Source organism: Convolutriloba macropyga, chromosome 3 (genome assembly GCF_964194025.1).
Source record: "Convolutriloba macropyga chromosome 3, txConMacr16.3, whole genome shotgun sequence".
Lineage (NCBI taxonomy): Eukaryota > Metazoa > Xenacoelomorpha > Acoela > Convolutidae > Convolutriloba > Convolutriloba macropyga.
In genome coordinates, this window is record NC_134470.1 from 56625256 (window position 1) to 56643265 (window position 18010).

The following is an 18010-nucleotide window of genomic DNA, read 5'->3' on the forward strand; positions in this document are numbered from 1 at the left end:
GTTTGTCGGATCTGTAAAAGGCTTTTTAAAAATATAAAAGGATATAATGCTTGTCCCAAATCTAAAACTAACAAACAGACAACAAACAATAAAAGCAGGAAAAGTCAAATATTTTTTTTTGTTTGGTGGTTGGGTGCACGATTTCCTATTTTTTTCCAGTCACACAAAGTGTGCTACATCATAACTGTTGCGTGTAGCATCATAATTTAAAGATGAAGAAGAATGTTTTCAGTTTGTGCCCGCCCCAGCTTAGTGAGTGCATGTTATGTGCACCCCCGACGCATATTTTTCATAATGATTTACTATGTAATTGCACGCGCTCTGTTACTAGAATGGGGGAGCAAACTACTGGGGGCACAATCGGAAAAAATCTAGTAGAACAGAGAGAGAGAGATAGAGAGAGAGAGAGAGAAAGAGAGAGAGAGAGAGAAGAGAGAGAGAGAGAGAGAGAGAGAGAGAGAGAGAGAGAGAGAGAGAGAGAGAGAGAGAGAGAGAGAGAGAGAGGGAGAGAGAGAGAGAGGAAAGAGAGAGAGAGAGAGCGCGAGAGAGAGAGAGAGGGAGAGAGAGAGAGAGAGAGGAGAGAGAGAGAGAGAGAGAAAGAAGAGCGAGAGAGAGCGAGAGAGAGAGAGAGAGAGAGAGAGAGAGAGAGCGAGAGAAAGAAGAGAGAGAGAGAGAGCGAGAGTGAGAGAGAAAAAAATGAAAAGAGAGAGTGAGGAAGAGCGAAAAAAAGAGAGGAAACAGAGAGATGGAGAGATATGCTTCGATCTTGCACAATGGTGCGTTTATCTCACTTGATCTTACAAAAATTAGCGTTTTTTCTAGCATAGATCTTATATTTTGTAACGTTTACGTTAGCACTTGTCTTACACAGAACTTTTGCTTAATCTGTCGTCCCATTACTGTTAACCATTTTTGAGAAAGGATGGCGCTAAAAAATGAGTTAATAAGGGACCGGGCGTGGTTAGGGTGGTGACTTATTTTGGGGAAGGTAGAGGGTTGGAGGGGGAAGATTTTCGGCTAAAGTGGATACTGATTTTGCTACAATTCACAGTATTCAAGAAAATTCCAACGCTATGCAATGACATATTAACGTTGTTTCGATGGCAAAGCAGGGATTTCAGTCGTTCGAGTCTTGCACAGAGCGGTCTAGAGGCTTAAAAAATTTAGAATTAGAATTTTCAATATTACGTTGTTGCTTTTTTGCGCTATTTAGCGTTGATCTGAGCAAAATTCAACGCTTTAAATGGATTAAGAGAATTTTGAGTTTAAAATTGCAAACGTTAGTATAAACTTTTTTGGCCAATATTAACTTTTTTGGCTCTATTTCCGCAAGGTCAAAAAAGAGAGCTCATTAGCCAACAAAGCACCCATCAGGCCTGCCAGCCCTTCAGAAAGTTATCCAGCTGGCCAGACAGTCATGCACATAACCACTTAGTTAGCCTGACAACCATGGGAATCCAGTCAGCCATCTAGACAGAAAGGCAAAAAAAGCATGAAATCATATAAGCAATCTGCAAAACGATTTTTTTCTTCAGTTAAATCTATTGTCCAGCTTCAAATTAAGGCATCCCATGCTGATCAAGTTATTTATGAGGAACCATTTCATAAACTGAGTATACTAGGCCCCCGAACTAGTTGATCAACTAGGTAACTCAAACAGAAAAATTGTTATAGTAAAAAAAGCAAGCGACTGTTCATTACGATTCAAAATAATAGTATCTTTTCGCCATCTTTTTATGATATTATTTTCCCAAAGCCAAGGTCAATTCCCTACAAGCCCAGACTTAACGCCAAGTCAATTTCAGTACTGGGCAAGTCTAATTACAAGTTTTATTTCATTGCTCATTCAGAGCTATGGTCAAGTCACTTTTTACACTTGGCAGTTTAAATCCAAGCCGGGGCCAAGACTTGGCGGGTCTAAATCAAGATCTTGGCAAAGACTTGGCAAGGCTAAATTTAGGTCTTGGAAAGTCAAAATAGGTCCGGAAAACACAAAAAGGATTTAAAAAATTGTCCAAAAAATAGTTTCAGAAAACGCTAAAATAAGTCGACTCTGTCCATTTTTGTCCATTTTTGTCTAATTGGGGCAAAAACTAGCTGAAATGTGTGCAAGCGGCCCAAAAGTACCTGAAATGACGCATTTTGATCTTCCGCGGTTCTACACTTCTGATTGATATCAACCTTCAGGAATGTGGGGAAATGGGTGAAAATTAACCTCGAAATCCAAAATTTTCAATTGAATGTTTTTGAAAAGTTGTTTTTGACTCGGGAATCAACTGGCAATTGTTAGCCAAGTCTTGGCCAAATCTTTCCAGGCTTGTAACGCTTGTATTTAAACTTACGCAGTACTGAAAAACAAAAATTGACTTGTGATTAGACCTGCCCTGTACTGAAAAACGAAAAACAACTTGTATTTAGACTTGCCTTGTAGTGATATTGACTTTTAGTTCGGTCCGGGAGTTTGAAACTACAAAAGCAAATTAAATAAATTAATCTTTTTCTTCAAATCTTCAAAGCGATACAGACTACTTATACATAAGCTGGTCTTTAAGCAATTACCACAAAGCCCATTGAGCTACGACTTGTTACGCAAATTAAAATTTACAAGTAACCATGCGGAAGAAGTTCGAATGTAAAGCAAACCCCGTTGGCTGGAGTTAAGCTGAACAGTTTATTTTTCATGAAATAAATTTTACTCAAAAAAACAAGACTGGTCAGTGTAAATTGTGACATGATCAGACTACTCGCCATTCTAAAAAACAGAATGTCTCCAGACTGATTCAGACCTGATTTGCTCTGCCACCAACCTCCAGACAAGTGGATGTCTAATCAGCCAGCTAGCTCACTATCCAGGAGGTCAGCCGCCCATCCAGTCAACCAGTTAGCCAGTTCGCGATCTAGACGCCAAATAAAATAGAGAGATTGAAATTGCATGAGCATTTTCCAATCATCCGGGGAACTTGTAAAATTCTTTTAATACTGTAACTCCTACTTTTTGTTCTAGATTTACTCTGCAAGTTTTCTCATCAATTTAGAAAAAAGATAAGTTTCACAAATACTTACGCCTCCCCGGATAGTTTATTAACTAAGCACTTGAAGCCAGAAGATTTCTTATCATAAGAAGTCCACAACTTCTCATCGTGTTTTTTGTACCGACAATGGCAAATTTGTACGAAAAACTGTTTATCAATGAAAAACCGAGACCCTCTTCAAACAAGATCATATCAATATGTTTATAAAGTTTACTAGATTTTGGTTTAGGTAATATTTCAACCCCCTATGATAGATGTTGGTTCTGGCCTCAAAAACTCTCGTTTGCAACGTTTCTGATACAATTCAACTCCTATAAAGTTATCATCAAGCAAGAAATAATTATTGTTGAAACACGAGGATTTGTCGGCAGACATAAAGAAATCTTTAATGCCTCATCGCTCTGGAGTAGCAAAAATCAATTTTACATAATAATTCAAAATTTATTTTCAAAAAAGATTACACTGACCATGTAGAGAAGAGCCTTCGGGAAACCAACTGAACTAAAATAAAACCTACCTACTCGATTCCAGATAAAAGGTTGCGTGAGAATCAACAGACAAAATTTGTAAATCGTCGGTCCTATTTTCAAGAGAGAACACTGGCGAACTGAGTCCAAATTTACCAGAATGATTCTAATGTTGCAATTTTGGATTTTAGTGAACTTCCCGATCGAAATGGCGGCCAAAAAGTCAGAAAATCAACTAGCACAACCGCTTATATAAAGGAGTTTTGGAAAGAGTAAAACTGGACTTCTAAACAGAGGTGAACGGACTCATTTTTGTCAAATATTATTTTCAATTGATTTTTTAAGAAATAGAGGTCTATGAGTTAATTCTCTTCTTCAAAAACCAACCATAGACAAGCTAAAAAAATAGTGTGTATGAATACGAATGATTCATAAAATATGGTGGTTTGCATTTGTGCTAAGAGATGAGAAATTGAGATAAACACACAGAAAAATTCTTAAAATTTATTCTTAAAATTCTTCTTAATCGACTACATGCAATTGAAGCATATTCATCAAACCAAAAAAGAAGTTGAAATAATCTATAAAAAGGAAACAATTGGCTACCAATCCTTTTGCAAAAGAACAGATCACATTTAGCAATTTTTTCTGATAATTTTTACGGGCTGCGTTTTGACTGCTGCAGAGAGCTATTTTTATCCTCTTGTTCCAGAGACAGGGAAAAACCAGCATGCGTTTTAAATATCTAGACGTACAATATTTCTGATGTTCTCCTTCCCCCCCCCCCCCCCCCAAAAAAAAAACCAACTCATAAACAAAACTCAACTCACCCCAAAAAAAAACAAACTTCTCAACTGTTCATCTCCTGATGAAAAAACTCGAAAACAACACAAGAAACTTTTTTTATTGTCACATCAGTTACGCGTCAAACTGATGGAACCAAAATCATTGTCGTCAATTTTACACAAAGTTTATAACAGCATCCATCAGGAGCACGAATTTATACAAATAGAATCTCATCATGCAATCCCATCATAAAATCTCATCATGAACATCATGCAAACACATTTTTCTGCAAGGAAAACGTCACTTCTAAGATAGACCATTTTGTCTCCTCGGGATAACTCTTCGTTTCCGAAACAAAACTATGCAGCGATTAATTGTTATTCATGAGTTTTGGACTTAAAAGCGTATTTTTGAGATTATAGAAGAACGACTAATAAATAAACAGAACAAAAGTTTTGAATAAAGAATAGGAAATAAAGTTGGCAGGATGACTGAATTTCTGAGCTTCAATGTTGATAGAGTTTTTCATTACGACTGTTAACCGATACTAGCGAAACATCAAAAACTTTCAAGCAACTCAATAAATGCGGCAACAATAAAGACAAAAGTGATATCGAGATTTATGCAAAAAAACTTATCTGTTTTTCTTGGTTTTTGATTAATTAGTCTGGAGTTTGCTCAAAAATGCGTTACTGGATGATTTTGGTTTATAGCTGAGGACTTTGACTAGTCATAATAATGAAGACAAACAAAAATAAGCAGAAGAAATTCAAAAAATAAATCTGAACAGAAATGAATGCAGAGAAATCTGAGCTCAAAATTGAGAAATTAAAGGAGAAAAAAACTGAAAACTTTGGTAAACCCGAATCTTTTGACAAATCACATTTCTGATTAACCTTCCACATTCCTGAGCAGAAAATCTGGTAATCAATTGACAGAACCTTAAGCAAGTTTCAAAAATTTCAAAAAAGACAGCGTACTTTTTTGCAACTTTTTTCCTCGCAATCCAGAAAGATAGAGTGGGACGTAAAACTGAAACCCTTGGTTGTCGATTTGGAAACAACATATGACAAAACGCTGAAACTCAGGGATCAACAAACAATCTTTAAATACAGCACAAATTGTTCGAAGTGCTGTTCTTTGCTCCAAAAAAATTGATTTGAATGGGTTTTTAGATATCTATTAAACGATTGGTCTACCAACTAATGAATGAGATATAAAACTTTAAAAAACTAGCAAAACAAATTCGCTAAATTGTGAAACAGATGTGACAGTCAACGATTTAGATATCATCGCTCAATTAATTTTTATTGATCTAAATCTTTTGGATGAAGTAATTAATCAAAAACGCCCAAACGGATTGAGGATTTTTGAATCAACTGTGACTGAATTGGTCGATAAGTTGCTAACTGTGCAAAATTTGACACAAAAATATCACAACTATTGGATTACAGGTAAAGTGAAAACGCGATTCTGAAAAAAGCCAAACTTGTCAAATTGTGTGACAAAAATCAATTTGAAACAAAGCTGGAAGCATTCATTAAAAATAAGATGTAATCGAAAATTTCTGCATACAAACGGAAGCTCATTTCACAACGATTATTGAAATGGCGTGTTAAGTTTGTAAATTACTTGTTTTTATGGTGTACAAACTTGCTGTATTCCAGTAAAGAATTTCTCAAAATACAATATGCTTTTGAATCATATAGCTTTTATGTATTAAATGAGGAGAGATAATATCACTGTCTGGACAAGACAAGTACAAGTTTGAGTCTCAACATCAAGTTAGAAAGCTGATTTCCTATGTGCAGAAAAAATCTAGTATCTTTTTATCAGCCTTCACATTCGAAGCAATGAATTAGCTTCCGTGCTGATTACACATATTAACTTCCATTCTCTCAATAGAAAGCACCTTTTATTGTCTTTACAATTAAAGAAAACATCTGAATTTAAACAGCCAAGATCAATATCCCCTGTTCAATTTCATTTTGTTCCCAAGCCTTGTATGGAAACATTCTCCTCTGTACCATGAGAGCTCAACATTATATTGTATATTATAAAAATTAGCTTTTCGTTTGGTTTGTTCATTTTTCGCCTCGGAAACTCCGACATTTGGGACTAAAAAAATACCAATTATTGGCTCAGTAACTTGAATCTTCCTGATTCAATTTGTCAACTCTACTCCTATACCATATATATCTTTGAAAGGATGGGAGAAATAGATGTTCGAAAAAACGGACAATTATATCAATAATGACTGTTATTTTGATTGACTAAAATTATAGAAAAACACTTTTTATTATTTTCAACCTTAGTAGCTAAGTTGTTAGTTTATCAATAATTTATTCTTTTTATATCATTTATTTCTGTCATGATATCTGCCGGAGAATCTACTCATTTTGTGTTCATTCAAATATGTTCTGAATGATTGCGCGTTTTTGTCTCTTTGACACAAGTCTATATTGGCAACGAAAGAACCTGTCATAGCTGTGCTGATATTTGTTTTCCTGAAAAATAAGGTTATTTTTAAGGACTGTTGCAACAGTGTTGTAAGCCAGTAGTCTTCTCGCAAGGTCTTGCAAGAAAGGTCTGAGATAGACTACGGTCACAAACTACAACAGCAACAAAATTTTATTAGTACATTTCTGATAACTAAACTAATCAGCGTTTTCTTATGCCCAGTCATCATTGCAGAGTCATCATTTGAAGAGAACATTTCATTTGTTTGCATTTGTTTCCATATTACAATCCATCATTGTAAATGTTGGGTTTTCCTTTCGTTTAGTCGTTTCCAAACGCATTTCCAAACAAACACAGCAAACATTGCAAAGGAAAGCAATATCAAAACAGTTCCACTAATGATTATAACTTTTTGATCATCTTTTAACAGGTGATTAATTTCGTCAGTAATTTCAGAAGAATTTTCTGGCGATAAAAGTTGAGGTTCAAAATTACCGGACCCATCGACCTTTTGATAATTTCGGCTTTTGTAGGAATACGACAAAAGAACTGACCCAAAAATTAAAGTTACACAGGACACGAGAAAAGCAAAGACATTTGCAGGAAATAAATCTGAATCGTTATTTTGGTCGGTTTTGTTGGTTTGGGGAAATATTTTTGGGTTTTTGACATCCAGTCGAATATAATATTTCGGACCTGATTTTAGGTCATTTGCTTGCAGAGAAGTCGATGTTGATTTTTCGTCTGATTGTAGCGAATTTTGGCTCTCAATTAGGTTTACTGTGGATTCGCTGAACGATACTGAAGCTTCCAGTCTATTACCTTTCGCAGGCCTTTTCGAAGACTTTTCCGAAACCTCTGTCAAACTTGATAAAGTTTCAGCTGTAATCTGTTTCTTGTTAACGTCGTTGTTGTTTTTGACTTTGGTCTGAGAGCCAAGCTGAAAAGTTGAACCAGATGCTGTGGGACGTTGATTGCTGTTACTTTCTGGTTGTGGGTTATCAAATTGGATTGGTGATTGATTATTGAGAGGTGTTAGGGCATTTGGAGACCATGAACTTCCGGGAAACGAACCTTCATCTTAAACAAAAAGTTTAGGCAATTTGTAAATAGCTTAAGGTTTTATATACTGAAGCTTGTGAAAAGTAAAATACAGTACAAGCACAAGTACCAAATAAACTTCCAAGAGCTCTAAGAAAAAAAAATCAAAGAAAAAATTTAAAAAAGAATTAAAGGAAGAGATGCAAAAAAAGACACGAACGAGTTCCTATGGACAAAAAATTGAAAGCTATAAAAGTTTATTTTTATAAATTAATTCACGAAAACTAGAGACTGAACCTTAGTTTTTTTTAATTTTATATTTAGTTATTCAAAGGAAAAATGTAGTATATTTGATTTATAATATATTAACAACATGTAACTTTAACCTTGGGGTTATTCGAATTTACATGTTTGAGAATTAAAAAATGAACCTTGGCTTGATGATTTTGGATGATAAATGTGTTTCTTTGCATTGCTCAATTTGTCTGCAATTATCTCGAAATTTTTTTTAATGAACATGTAACTACAAAGGTTTTTTCACAAAACAATGGTCAACAAACTAGTTCCAGCAGCCTCTCTAGTGCTGAACAGTGGGACCTGACTAGATAAAATTTTCCTAATAGTTTTTTAATATCAAAAATTCCATTATAGGTGTCAAATATTGTATTTCTATATCTTCTCTCCGGAATCTCGGAAACTGCAATGAACGATTGTTGAATCTAATTAGTCTAATTAGGTAGACAATATATCGAGCACGCTAACTTAGGGGGAGAAACCACAACAGCAAAGTTTTGATCTGAGAAAGAATTAACGTTTTTTTACAGTTTCTGAGCTTGAACGCATCATAAATCAACCAGCAGTGAGAACATCTAACCACAAAAAAAAACAATTGAAAAACAGAGTTTATATGGATTAACTGTGAAAATGATTGAAAAAGAAAATATTGAAGAAGTGAGAAAAAAGCAAATCAGTTTTGAAAATTCCATTCTAAGCATCCGTTAAAATGGACTAATAAACAGTGGAGTAGAACGTTTTTCAAGTGCGGCAACTTTTAAGAAACTTTTAGTATCGTGATGTTACTTCCATTTCATTAGTCTAGGGCTCAATCAGGAAAATTTTTTAAAAATCTTGTAAACATCTTAAATTTTAAGGGAATATAATTCGACAAAATCTGCACATTATCATACTTTTTCCACAAGTACGATGAGCTGCTTATTGTTTTCCCAAAAAACTCCATTTTTTGACAAAAAACGGCCTTACTCCATTTTTCGTTGAGTGAAACATATGATATGGAGACCGATTTTCGGATCTCCTTAACACTTTTTTTCTTTAAGCATGACTGAACCAACCAACTTAAAGCTGCTTTTGCAATTTTAACAGTTTGTACAAATAAAAGCGTGTAGAACTAGCAACTACAAAAGAAACTGCCGAAAATGACAGGCTACAATACATCAGTTTATTGTGTTCATACAAAAAAAATAGAAAAGAATTTGGTTAAATGAATTGCCGTTCAATTATGGTCTATATCTCATAGATTTTCTGACTCAGAAGAAATTTTTAACTAATTCATCTAGAGCTAAGAAAACGTGCTCAAATAACGTTAATTTTTGATGCTTTTGATTTGAAAGGAATTTCTTGGAAAAAAAGTTAATAGAAGAAAATCATTATTTTTATCAACTCAGTTAATTTAATCTGTGTCAAGGAAAAACATTTGTATCCAAGTTTGTAATTCACTAAATTATCACGTTAAACTTAACAAAAACACATCTATCTTAATTGGAATTATAACTGATGTGTATTTGAAACACACTGCGTTTCTTTAACACACTGACTCTCCGGCACTGGTAATTTCTTTAAACGATTCTTAGCATCTCAAATCCGAAATTCAATTTTACTGTTAAAAATCTAACAATGCAGCATTCAATTCCTTGAAAAAAGAATAACTCTAGGTCTTTGAATTAACTATTCTCTTTATTTTTTTGCTGATTAGTAGCTGATTTGTTAGTTTATCAATCAATTTCTCTTTTTATATTATTTATTTCGTTCATGATACATGTCGATGAATCTCCTCAGTTTGCCTTTTCAAACATCTTCAGAACAGTTGCTTGTTTTTGTCTATCGGACACAGTTCTATATGGGCAACGATAAAACCTGTTGTAGCTGTGCTGATATTTGTTTTTCCTGAAAACTAAAAATATTTTTAAAGACCCTTGCAAGCCCAGTGTTGCAAGCTAACAGCCTTCTCGCAAGTCTTGCAACTTTAAGCTATTTGTAAATAGCTTAAACTTTTATAAACTGAAGCTTGTGAAAAGTAAAATACAGTACAAGCACAAGTACCAAATAAACTTCCAGGAGCTCTAAGAAAGCAAAAATCAAAGAAAAAACTTAAAAAAGAATTAAAGGAAGACATGCAAAAAAAGACACGAACGAGTTCCTATGGACAAAAAAATTGAAAACTTTAAAAGTTTATTTTTATAAACTAATTCACGAAAACTAGAAACTGAACCTTAGTTTTTTTTAATGTTATATTTAGCTATCCAAAGGAAAGATGTAGTATGTTTGATTTATAATATATTAACAACATCTAACATTAACCTTGGGGTTATTTGAACTTACATGTTTGAGAATTAAAAAAGATGAACCTTGGCAATATATCGAGCACGCTAACTTAGGGGGAGAAACCACAACAGCAAAGTTTTGATCTGAGAAAGAATTAACGTTTTTTTACAGTTTCTGAGCTTGAACGCATCATAAATCAACCAGCAGTAAGAACATCTAACCACAAAGAAAACAATTGAAAAACAGAGTTTATATGGATTAACTGTGAAAATGATTGAAAAAGAAAATATTGAAAAAGTGAGAAAAAAGCAAATCAGGTTTCAAAATTCCATTCTAAGCGTCCGTTAAAATGGACTAATAAACAGTGGAGTAGAGCGTTTTTCAAGTGCGGCAACATGTAAGAAACTTTTAGTATCGTGATGGTACTTCCAATTCATTAGTCTAGGGCTCAATCAGGAAAATTTTTTAAAAATCTTGTAAACATCTAAATTATTTAACCTCTTAAAAAATTGACAAGAAAAACCATTTGCATTTTTCAGGGTGCAGATTAATTTGAATTGTCTTCTATTGAAGGCAGCTCAGCTTTATAAAAAAACTATCTTAAATTTTAAGGGAATATAATTCGACAAAATCTGCACATTATTTTTAACTCAAATTTTTAACTCAATAATTTTAAATTTTGATGCTTTTGATTTGAAAGGAATTTTTGGAAATAAAGTTAATAGAAGAAAAGAAGAAAAAAATATCATTATTTTTATCAACTCAGTTAATTTCATTTGTGTCAAAGGAAAAACGTTTGTATCCAAATTTGTAATTCACTAAATTATCATGTTAAACTTAACAAAAACAAATCTAGCCTTAATTGGAATTATAACTGATTTGTATTTCAAAAACACTGAGTTGATTCAGGTTCAAAAGTATATCTGTACACTGATTTCTTTTAAAAAAAACAAAAAATCCTCTTCTCCGGCACTGGTAATTTCTTTAAACGATTCTTAGCATCTCAATTACGAAATGCAATTTTACTGTTAAAGATCTAACAATGCAGCATTCAATTCCTTGAAAAAAGAATAACCCTAGATCTTTGAATTAACTATTCTCTTTATTTATTCCCCATCAGCCTATTCTTTCCTTCTTTTTTTGTTCCTGTGGTTTTTTTTAACAGAGCCGTGAAAAAACATTTATTCAGTTGTTTTAAAAACATTTTACCAAAATTGTTGATAATTTACCTATATCGTGAAGTATCCGATATAGGAACAAGCAGAAACTTTTGCTGGGCAAAAAAAAACTGGAAAAAAGTCGTCTTACATGTTATTGCTTTTCACAACTTCTCGAGAAGATACGGAATAAATCTATCGTATTTTTATATCTTGCCTTGGTTGGTTTCATTTGCTTTACTATTATGGGATATTTTAAATTGAAGACGGAGCGCAGCTTATTGAAAAATAGTTTCGTTTTTTTTCGGTTGGACATGCAAGTGAGACAAATTTTCACCGGTTTTTCAACGGAGATCAACGGTTTTCTCTTTGATAATTTGATATTTTTCGAAAAATATTTTTAGTCACTTTGCTTTCCTGTGCGTGCAAGTTACACTTATGTGTTTTAACGCTGAGTACGTCATTGAGAGATATTTTGAGACCTGCTCTGAAGCAAATGCTTCAAATTATTTACTAAGAATAGGAAAATGTTGTCCTCTCAGAGCACTGAAAGTTTTGGACACACACACACACACACACACACTTTGCATGCATGTAGCATTTAAATGAAGCACTGCATACAGAAGAATCGGCACTGCAGATTTCTGGCATTTAAAAATTGCTAGTGTTTGTTTCAAAGGAACATTCTGTGCTGTACATATTCGCACAGGTATCTACTTTTGTATTACTTTCCAAGATCTTATTGTTATTCACCCTCTACATCTTGAATTATCCTAATGCAAACCAAAAGACTCGCTTTTTGATCGCACTGAAATTCTGTATTATGGACCAGGCTTTAAAAAGACGTTGGTCTGGGTGCTCATCCGTGTATCAACCCACCCCTGTGCATTTTTCATTGTCCGATCTTTAACGCACGCTATGACCCGGTTGGCAGGGTTGCTCTACTAAATTTACTCGACAATTTCACAGTCTAATTGTTGTGATAAACTTATTAAATAGTTTTAGAGATCAGCCAGCGAGATGTGGGAGATCTGATGGAAAAATTGCATGAGAGTGAGTGTCTTGACGAAACATCTAAAGATAATTTGAAAATTTTAATTACAGAAAATGCCGCAAAAAATGCACGAATTGCGCAATTAGAATCAGAGGTGACGCAAATGAAAGTTAAAGTGCATCAACTTGAGAGATATCAATCCAAAGATTGTTTTTTATTTCGAACTCTTCCATTTAATACAAATGGTGCATATCTATCAGATTTTAATTGCCTAATCCAGAACGTTCTGAATGTGAACTTTGAACCGAGTGACATTAAAGCTTGCCATCCACTGGGTAGAAGATCGCCGTTCAATCCAGCCCCAATAATCTCAAAATTCTTGTATTTTTGGCAAAAGGAGAGAATCTGGACCATGAAGTGTTTGCTCAGAAATTGCCAAAATCCAAATAATGGAAAACCTGTGTATATCCACGAATAGTTCAGCAAAAACGATCTGGCATTGAAAGAGGACGCCGAAGCCAAACAATTGAAAGTGATCGATCACTAAGAACTCGGCACCACTTGTTCAAATCCAGTCCGAAGGGATGACTCGTTATCTTGAACTTCAATCGACCAAAGATATTGCTGGGTTACAGCCGATTGCCAAGAAAATGGATCAAGTATTGAACAAATTGTCAATGAATGCCCACTCAAATCAAAGACAAGCAAGCCGTATAGATAGGAATTCAATGCTAATAAATGCAAATAAAAGCAAATAATTTCAACACGCCTGTTACCAAGTTATCAAAACCACCAAATTTCACGCCTGGAACCCCAGTGTCAACTAAGATGCCTTCTCTCAAACGTGTGCGCAAATCCGTTGAATAAAATGAGTACAGAAATATTCTGGAGGAGCCTAAATGTAGGAGAGCAAATAAAAACGAGTTGCTGGACTTTGTTATGGGTCTCATAAGTGATTCACCTAATGCCAAAGAGACTTTTCTGGTTATCATTAATGAGCAGCCGTTTCGGACTGAAGAGGACAGCGAAGACTATGTCAGCTAAAACGTCAGCCAATGGTCTAATCAAACCTACCAAAAATATATCTGCATCAAATTCCTGTAAAATTTTACATTTAAACACTAGATCCATTAAAAATATTATGAAGAATTAGAGGCACTGATCTTTTGATTTGAGTCTCCGCCTTCCATAATCTGTTTAACGGAATCTTGGCTAACAAAGGTAGGTGATCCAATTTTATTCAATGTAACTAACTATAATACTTGCTTTTCAAAATCAAGGGGTTGGCAGCGTTGGTGGTATTATGATCCAAATAAGAGACGAAGTAAGCTTGATTGAAGAGCTGAATTGTGAATTTGATGACAGCTTTTTAGCTCATCGAAAAAGAATTGGAGAATTTTAGATCGCTTCGTTAGTAGTGTATAACCCTCCAAGAGTAAACAAGCGAAAGTTTATCTTTGAACTAGATAATACATTAGAAAACCTTAGCGACCGTTATGACAGAACAATTGTCTGTGGAGACTTCAATATAAGCGTACTGGATAGTAATCGATTGATGTGGTCATATCTATCAACATGAAGATCAATTGGTTCTGAACTAAGTTTTCCTAAACCAACCCGCATCAGCCAAAATACTGAGACTTGTTTGGATCATTTTTTCGTGAAAAACTTAAAGATTCAAAAAGCTTTTGTATTGGAGAATCAAAGTCAATGTGATCATCTTCCCACAATGCTGCAAATTGAAACAAAGAATGGAATCAATTTCTCGCAAACTCGTTTTGTGATACCAGTTTTTTAAAATCCTCAAATAAATTGGCTCTTTTTTTGAAACTCTCTCCGAGTAACTAGCCACAATGAAATACCAAGAAATAGACAATGTTGACATTGCTTTTGAGAAGTTTGAATTTGCATTTAATCAATTACTTGAAATAGTTGCTCCTTATCCAATTCCAAATGGAGATAGGACTGGAAAGTCAATTTGGTTTGATAAAACATTGAATAATTCGATTTGCAAGAGCATTCATTTGCACAAGTTGTGGAAAAAAGGACAAAAAGAACCGCGGCAAATTAAAACAAACACAATCAAAGCAAAAAAACATTACTATGAACAAAAATCTTAAAATGTATCGGAGACTCAAAGCAATTTTACAAACTTATAAATGAGCTCAAGGGCGTTACTTCTAAGAAAACTAACATTCATTCAATATCGAAAAATGCTAAAAGAGTTGAAGATCACTTAGCAATTGCAAATGAGCTGAACACTTTTTTCGTAAATATAGGGCCAAATCTCAAAGATGCAAATCCAAAAGAGGTATTTATCAGACCCCAGGTTAATTGCTCACAGAAAATGTGGCTTTATCAAACTAATTATGACAAAATCATTAAATTCATTGAGGACCTTAAAGAGATATCATCTTCAAGAATTGATGACATCAGTACTATTTTGATTAAGGAAACAAAATCCCTCATATGCAAGCATCTTGTTTATCTTATAAACACCTCTTTCAAATTCCCAAGTGTATTAAAAAACGAAATTGTTTGTTCAAAGCGGAGTTGTTTCAAAGTTAAGGCATTATATTTCAAGTGTATTAAAACGAGCAAAAATTAAGCCACTGCATAATGCGGGAGCAAAATACGACGTAAACAACTACAGACCAATTTCACTGCTCCTTGTATGGAGTAAGATTTTTGAACGTATCATGTATAATCGAATTTATACATACTTTATACATACTACAAACATTCGTTTTATTCAACCATAATCAGTTTGGTTTTCAAAAAAAACATAGCACAATTAATGCCATTGCAAAGTTGACCGAAACCATTCATGAAAACAGCAGTCTGGAAGTTGCCACCTTTTTTGTTGACTTAAAAAAGCCTTTGATACGATTGATCACGAAATCCTGTTTAAAAAAACTTGAATTACATGGCATAAGAGGCGTCTGCCTTAATTGGATTAAATACTTTCATCACGAAGACGTGTGTGTTTCGGTCAATCATTGTAACTCCTATTGGAAGAAATTAAACTGTGGAGCTCCACAAGGCTCAGTTCATGGCCCACTGTTCTTCTTGATTTACATAAATGACCTTCCAGACGTATGCCAATTCTGCAAAATTCTTCTCTTTGCAGACGATGCAAACCTCATAGCAGGAAATATTGATTTTCATTGAATAGAAAAACACTTAGTCAATACGGAAAAAAGGCTCAATGCAAACAGGCTGTCACTAAACGCTAAGAAAAGTTGTCAAATGAGTATTAAAATAGGTAACGGTGTCTCTAATACCAATAGGCTTTGTGATTGTAAATTAATTTCTGTTAATTTACCCGAATTAGATAGCTGCAAATATCTTGGAGTACATATAGATTAAAAAAAGTGCAAAACGCACATTGACGAGGTAAAAAAGACATTGTTTGTTCAAAGCGGAGTTGTGTCAAAGTTAAGGCATTATATTTCAAAAAGAGTTTTATTGCAATACTATTCATCAAATATTAAACCAATTTTTCAAGACGGCATTTTGGTACATGGATGTGTTAATTACAGCACCCTTGAACCCTTAGATTTGTTGGAAATTTAATTCTTAGATTAATTTCGTTCCTGAAGCACAGAGAAAATGTCGCCTATCTTTTTGAGAAACAAAAAATCTTAACTGCTCACGAATTGCATGTATATGAATTGTTAAAACTTGTGACAAAATCAGAGAATAAAATGCATACTGACGCATATCTCAACGATTTGTTCTCCTGTGGATCGCGATCAACCCATTTGACAATAAAGTCAATGGAATGCTTGTTAAAGATACCAAGATGTAAATGAAATATGAACAGAATTCAGTGAGATTTAGAGGTACCAAGCTATTTAATCTTTTTAATGGAAAGCAATGTTCTACCACCGAGTTTTGATGAGCTCTCTGGTTTTTCGAATGTCAATTGGGTGCACAAAATTAGCGAAAATTAGGGATAACTTCATTTTATCAGATATTCAGTTAACAAAAACTGTTTTCTCTTAATCAATTTCCCATGTTCACATTTTGAATTTTTTAATAATTGAAAAAACCATTACACAACGCTTTAACGTGCTGTGGCCGGAGTTTACTAAAGTGGTTAAAAATTTGGTCAAAAGTTGAAAATTCCTTTAACTTTGTTGAGAATTTTGGCTTTTAACTTATGATTCTTTGCAATTTATTTGTTTTTTTTTTTGCATTTTTACATCTCTTGACAGGGCAATGTCCAGTGATCCTGTTGGGTCCGGTAATTGCCCTCTCTGAGAGTTTTGCAATTTTCTGTGTAGTCCAATGATAACTTGAAGCTTTCTGATGTTATGTAATATTATAGTTTTGATGTTCATTTATACTCAGAGGAATAAACTCGTGTTAGTTAGACATAAATCAAAGAAAGTCTAATTTGTAAATAATTTCATAAAAGGCAATCGCATTACTAATTGCGGATTAAGAAGACAAATTGCTAACTATCTTTTGTGATGGTTCTTGAGAAAATTTGATTTCTATATCGTTTCGTCAGTTTTTTTAAAAGAAATTTGAAAATTAAATTTTCGGTAAATTGATGCTTTTTTCAGCGCTTCCTCTACGACAGCTTATTTTTTCCCACAAGTGCACCTCTCCTGACGTAATTGGGTTTTAGATATGTAGATCAAAACTTGATTTTTTAATTTTTATAAACTTACCTGAAAAAGACTGATGTTGGCTCATTCTGGTAACTAGAATTGGAGAGGTAATGCCAACCACCTGCTCGGTGTCCAAGTGTTGCCCATCATCAACCTCGACGGTTCCCCACAAACCGTCTGCGAAATGACCTTCATTTTGAGAATTAGTGGATGACGAAATCGTTTCCCCGTCATTATCTTCAAGGTCAAACTGGGTTCCACCAGGCGAGCTGTTACCTGAATCTGAGCTTCTATCATCGTTGTTTCCATTATCGTTATCGTGTCCGATATTCATTTTTGCTGGTTTTGGTTAAACCTCTTTTGGCAAAAAATTGCTAAATTTGCTGACGCTTTTGAACTGATGGTTGTGATGGTTGTATTATATACAAATTTGCTCAAATGTGGCGTGTTCTCAAATTCTAACGCAGTAAATTATACCACTTACGCTCTGTGTGATATTTTTGCATCTACAAGCATACATAGACACGCATGTTGTTATTGTGTGTATTTTTCAGCTTTCAATGCGTAGGAGTTAAGCCAATACTGTGGCGTTTCGTGCGTGTAATATAGCACAAAATTATTTTTCTTAAACTACTGGTACAAAAAATCTAAACTTGACTAACCGAGCATAAATTTTTAATTTAAGCATAAGAGGCCAAGTGCATAATTTAAACAGTTATGCTTTGCCTTTTTGAATTCAAATTAGTCTTTGATTTAAGTTTAAATCTTAGATTTTTTTAAAGAGAAAAGTAGTGTAAGAACTTTGCCAATTTTAACAATTTAGGTAATGACGACGTCTTCAACGTTGAAACTATTGAAAAGAGGGGAGCGTCACCAGATTTCGGTGTCGAAA

At 34.1% G+C, this 18010-nt stretch overlaps 1 protein-coding gene across 1 annotated transcript; it reads right to left on the minus strand.

Moving 5' to 3' along the window:
• Nucleotides 1-6805: 6805 nt before the first annotated feature.
• On the minus strand, nucleotides 6806-17799 carry LOC142337156 (uncharacterized). The gene is made up of 2 exons (XM_075386262.1): nucleotides 17179-17799; nucleotides 6806-7825 (listed from the first exon to the last, which is right to left on the minus strand). The coding sequence occupies exons 1-2, from the start codon at nucleotides 17450-17452 to the stop codon at nucleotides 7038-7040; spliced, it is 1062 nt and encodes a 353-aa protein (XP_075242377.1). The 5' UTR covers nucleotides 17453-17799; the 3' UTR covers nucleotides 6806-7037.
• Nucleotides 17800-18010: the final 211 nt, after the last annotated feature.